At 54.0% G+C, this 3,238-nt stretch overlaps 1 protein-coding gene across 1 annotated transcript; it reads left to right on the top strand.

The window, feature by feature from the left end:
- The first annotated feature begins 198 nt into the window (after nucleotides 1-198).
- Nucleotides 199-2,541, top strand: Neurl2 (neuralized E3 ubiquitin protein ligase 2). The gene is made up of 2 exons (XM_005084991.4): nucleotides 199-1,025; nucleotides 1,894-2,541. The coding sequence occupies exons 1-2, from the start codon at nucleotides 284-286 to the stop codon at nucleotides 2,007-2,009; spliced, it is 858 nt and encodes a 285-aa protein (XP_005085048.1). The 5' UTR covers nucleotides 199-283; the 3' UTR covers nucleotides 2,010-2,541.
- Nucleotides 2,542-3,238: the final 697 nt, after the last annotated feature.

The raw sequence follows: 3,238 nt of genomic DNA, 5'->3' as shown, positions 1-3,238 counted from the left end.
CCGGAGCGGTCAATTACCAGTTCAAAGTACACAGCCCCGAGGATCATTAGCCAGGGTGCCAGAGATCAGATGGCCTCGGTGTTGGCAGCAGGGTTTCCCAGGCTCCTGGGGACTTGTTACTGGGGAGACGCCGAGAAAGCGGCGCTAGGACCCCCGGGCGGATCGGAGGTTAGGTAGGCAAGGGGGAAATGCCTTACATGGTCCCCCCCCCCCCGCGGTCACCATCTGAGCCCGCCGCCCAAAATAGCCCTTGGCATGAGCCGGCTTGTCTCCTGGCGAGGAGATGGCTGCTGCCTCCGAACCCGTAGGGTTGGGTGGCCCACGGGGCCCTGCGCGCCCGGAGCCCCCTCCCACCCGCTTCCACCAAGTGCACGGATCCAACATCCGCGTGGACCCGTCGGGGACGCGGGCCACACGTGTGGAGAGCTTCGCCCACGGTGTGTGCTTCAGTCGAGAGCCCCTAGCCCCGGGCCAGGTATTCCTAGTGGAGATAGAGGAAAAAGAGCTGGGCTGGTGCGGGCATCTGCGTCTCGGCCTGACCGCTCTGGACCCGGCCAGTCTGGCCTCAGTGCCCGAGTTTTCGCTGCCTGACCTGGTCAGCCTTGGCCACAGCTGGGTCTTCGCTATCACACGCCACCACAACCGCGTGCCTCGGGAGGGTCAAGCAGATGCAGAGTCAGCGGCCCCCAGCCGCCCCCAAGCCCTCCTGGTTGAACCCTATCTGCGCATCGAGCAGTTCCGAATACCCCGGGACCGCCTGGTGGGCCGCAGTCGGCCGGGGCTCTATAGCCACCTCTTGGACCAGCTCTATGAACAAAACGTGCTGCCTCCTACAGCGCGCCGTAGCCGCCTGGGTGTTCTCTTCTGCCCGCATGAGGATGGGACCGCCGACATGCACATCATCATCAACGGGGAAGATATGGGCCCCAGTGCCCGGGGACTGCCATGTGCCCAGCCTCTCTATGCTGTGGTTGATGTGTTTGCCTCCACCAAGAGCGTGCGCCTGGTCCAACTGGAGTATGGCTGTAGGTATTCCACCCTTGGGTAGTGACCTCCTGGCTCAGTGTAGGGACAGGCACCTGCTAGAACCCCACAGCCAGCTATCAAGGCCTTAGACTGTCCCGCGCTAGTCAGGGTGTCATGCGTGCAAAGCGAACGCTCTTGCTGTGCCGCACCCCACCCTTCAAGATGGGGATTTTAGACCTGGGGCTTCTTGAGAGTTTTGTGCACTTAATTTATTTTTGGTTTTTGAGACCAACTTACTCTGTACCTCAGGCTGGTCTGGAACGTGGTCATTGAGGCCGGCCTCAAACTTTCAGACAGCCCTTTCTGCCCCAGCCTGCTGAGGTCAGGGATTAGATTCATAAGCCACCACGTTCAGCTATGAGTTGTCTTTCTTAGAAAAAACGTTCACAGCTTTGGACTTAGCAGTTTAGAGTCATCACAGACCTCAGGTTGTGAGCTTTTCATTTCTGAGCTCTGGCTCATTGTAGCCCAGTAAACCTTTCACTTAACACCCCTGTGGGTCATGGATTTATTGAGCTAGGCACTGGGCTGTGGTTGCATAGTCACATCAGACGTGCAGCTGCCCAGTCAAGGGAGAAGGAGTTAGACTGCATTATAATGGAAGTAGGTCTTTTAGGAGTTACACTGCATTATAATGGAAGTAGGTCTTTTAGGAGTTACACTGCATTATAATGGAAGTAGGTCTGTTCAAAGTCTCAGAAGGAGAGGTGTAGGTCAGTTGTACAAGCAGCCCCACCACGCATGCTGAGCCTGAGAGCAGAAAGCAGTTGCTGGTTGATAGCAAGTAAGGGACTAAGATGTAGATCTTCTCAGCCCTGGTGTCGCCTGCCCCAGATGAGTTTGCCTTTGACAGTCATTTCTCCACAGTGCCGTCTCTGCAAACTCTGTGCCGACTGGTGATCCAGAAGAGTGTGGTGCACAGGCTGGCCATCGATGGGCTCCACCTGCCCAAAGGACTGAAGGACTTCTGCAAGTACGAATGAACGCCCATGGCCCCCGGAGCAAAGCCACAGAAGAGCATCCCGCCTGTCTCCAGAGCACTGGCCACAAGGCTGATGATCAGGGCCAGGAATAAATAGCCGAAGTAGGTGTGCTGAGCACTGGAGGGTCTCCTTGCCTCTGCAGCCTCCGGAGAGGCACTTCCAGAGTCACCATGTCGAAGAAGAAAGTGCTTTAGAACCTGTCTAGATCAGGGCTCTCTAGTGTGCACATGCCTTTGAATTATCCAGGACGCTTGGTGAGTGCCAACGTACCGCACATGCTCCTCCATATTCTCCCTTGGTTTGTGGCAATGAAACCCAGTCACCAGGGCGTTTTGTGTTGTCTTGATTTAGACAAAGTCTTGCCTGCAGCCTAGGCTGCCCTTAGATCCCCAGATTCTGAGATTATGGGTGTGAGCCTCCGTGCCTGACTCGACACTGTTTTTGTAAAAAGTTCCTTCACAGATTCTAATACATGGTCAGAGTGGAGAAACATTTCATTAGATCAGAGGTTTCACCTTTGGAAAAGATTGTATTTACTGTTTTGCTTTTGCTTTGTTTGAAACAGGGTCTTACTCTATAGTACGGGCTGATCTTGAACTGTGGCAATCCTATCTCAACTTGAGAGCTGAGAGTCCAGGCATGGCCTACTGGTTCTGGCTCTGTCTTTTGCAGTACTGGGGATTGAGTTTGGTGCCACATGCTTGCTAGATGAGCGCTGTGTCACCAAGCCACAGTCCCCAGCCTCCCCCCAACGCTTTAAAGATGGGGTCTCAATACGTGGCGCTAGCTGGTGTTAAACTCCCAAAGATCTGCCCCCTTTGCCTCCTGAATGCTGGGATTAGGGCGTGTGTGCACCACCACGCCCAGCTGCCAGCCCTCTTTTTATTAATCAATTTAGGACAGAGTCTAAGGTGCCCATGCTGGCCTTAAACTTGTGCCTCAGCTTCCCAGGTAGCTGGAATCCAGGCTTGTCCCATCTGGCCTGACAATAATGTCTTCAGGAATTTAAAGGTATTAGTTGATCTAGGATGGAGCAGGGGCCCTAGTGTTGTTCAAAGCCTCCCAGAGCCTTTGCTGACCACCAGTGACTTGGACCAATCATGCCATTTTCCAGAGGGAAAACAAACCAAGAGGTAAGAATATATTTGTGTAAGGACAAATAGCAAATTTTTTTTTTTTTGAGACAGGATTTCTCTGTGTAGCCCTGGCTGTCCTGGAACTCATTCTGT

This window comes from Mesocricetus auratus, unplaced genomic scaffold (assembly GCF_017639785.1).
Source record: "Mesocricetus auratus isolate SY011 unplaced genomic scaffold, BCM_Maur_2.0 Super-Scaffold_100028, whole genome shotgun sequence".
Taxonomy (NCBI): domain Eukaryota; kingdom Metazoa; phylum Chordata; class Mammalia; order Rodentia; family Cricetidae; genus Mesocricetus; species Mesocricetus auratus.
The sequence above is the reverse complement of the archived record's forward strand: the minus strand, read 5'-3'. Positions and strand labels throughout refer to the sequence as shown.

What these genes read in the sequence shown, in the direction of transcription:
- Neurl2 (XM_005084991.4), top strand. Translation starts at nt 284, where the DNA reads ATGGCTGCTGCCTCCGAACCCGTAGGGTTGGGTGGCCCACGGGGCCCT. An exon ending in GGTCCAACTGGAGTATGGCT is followed by an intron (nt 1,026 to 1,893) that starts GTAGGTATTCCA and finishes ATTTCTCCACAG; the next exon opens with TGCCGTCTCTGCAAACTCTG.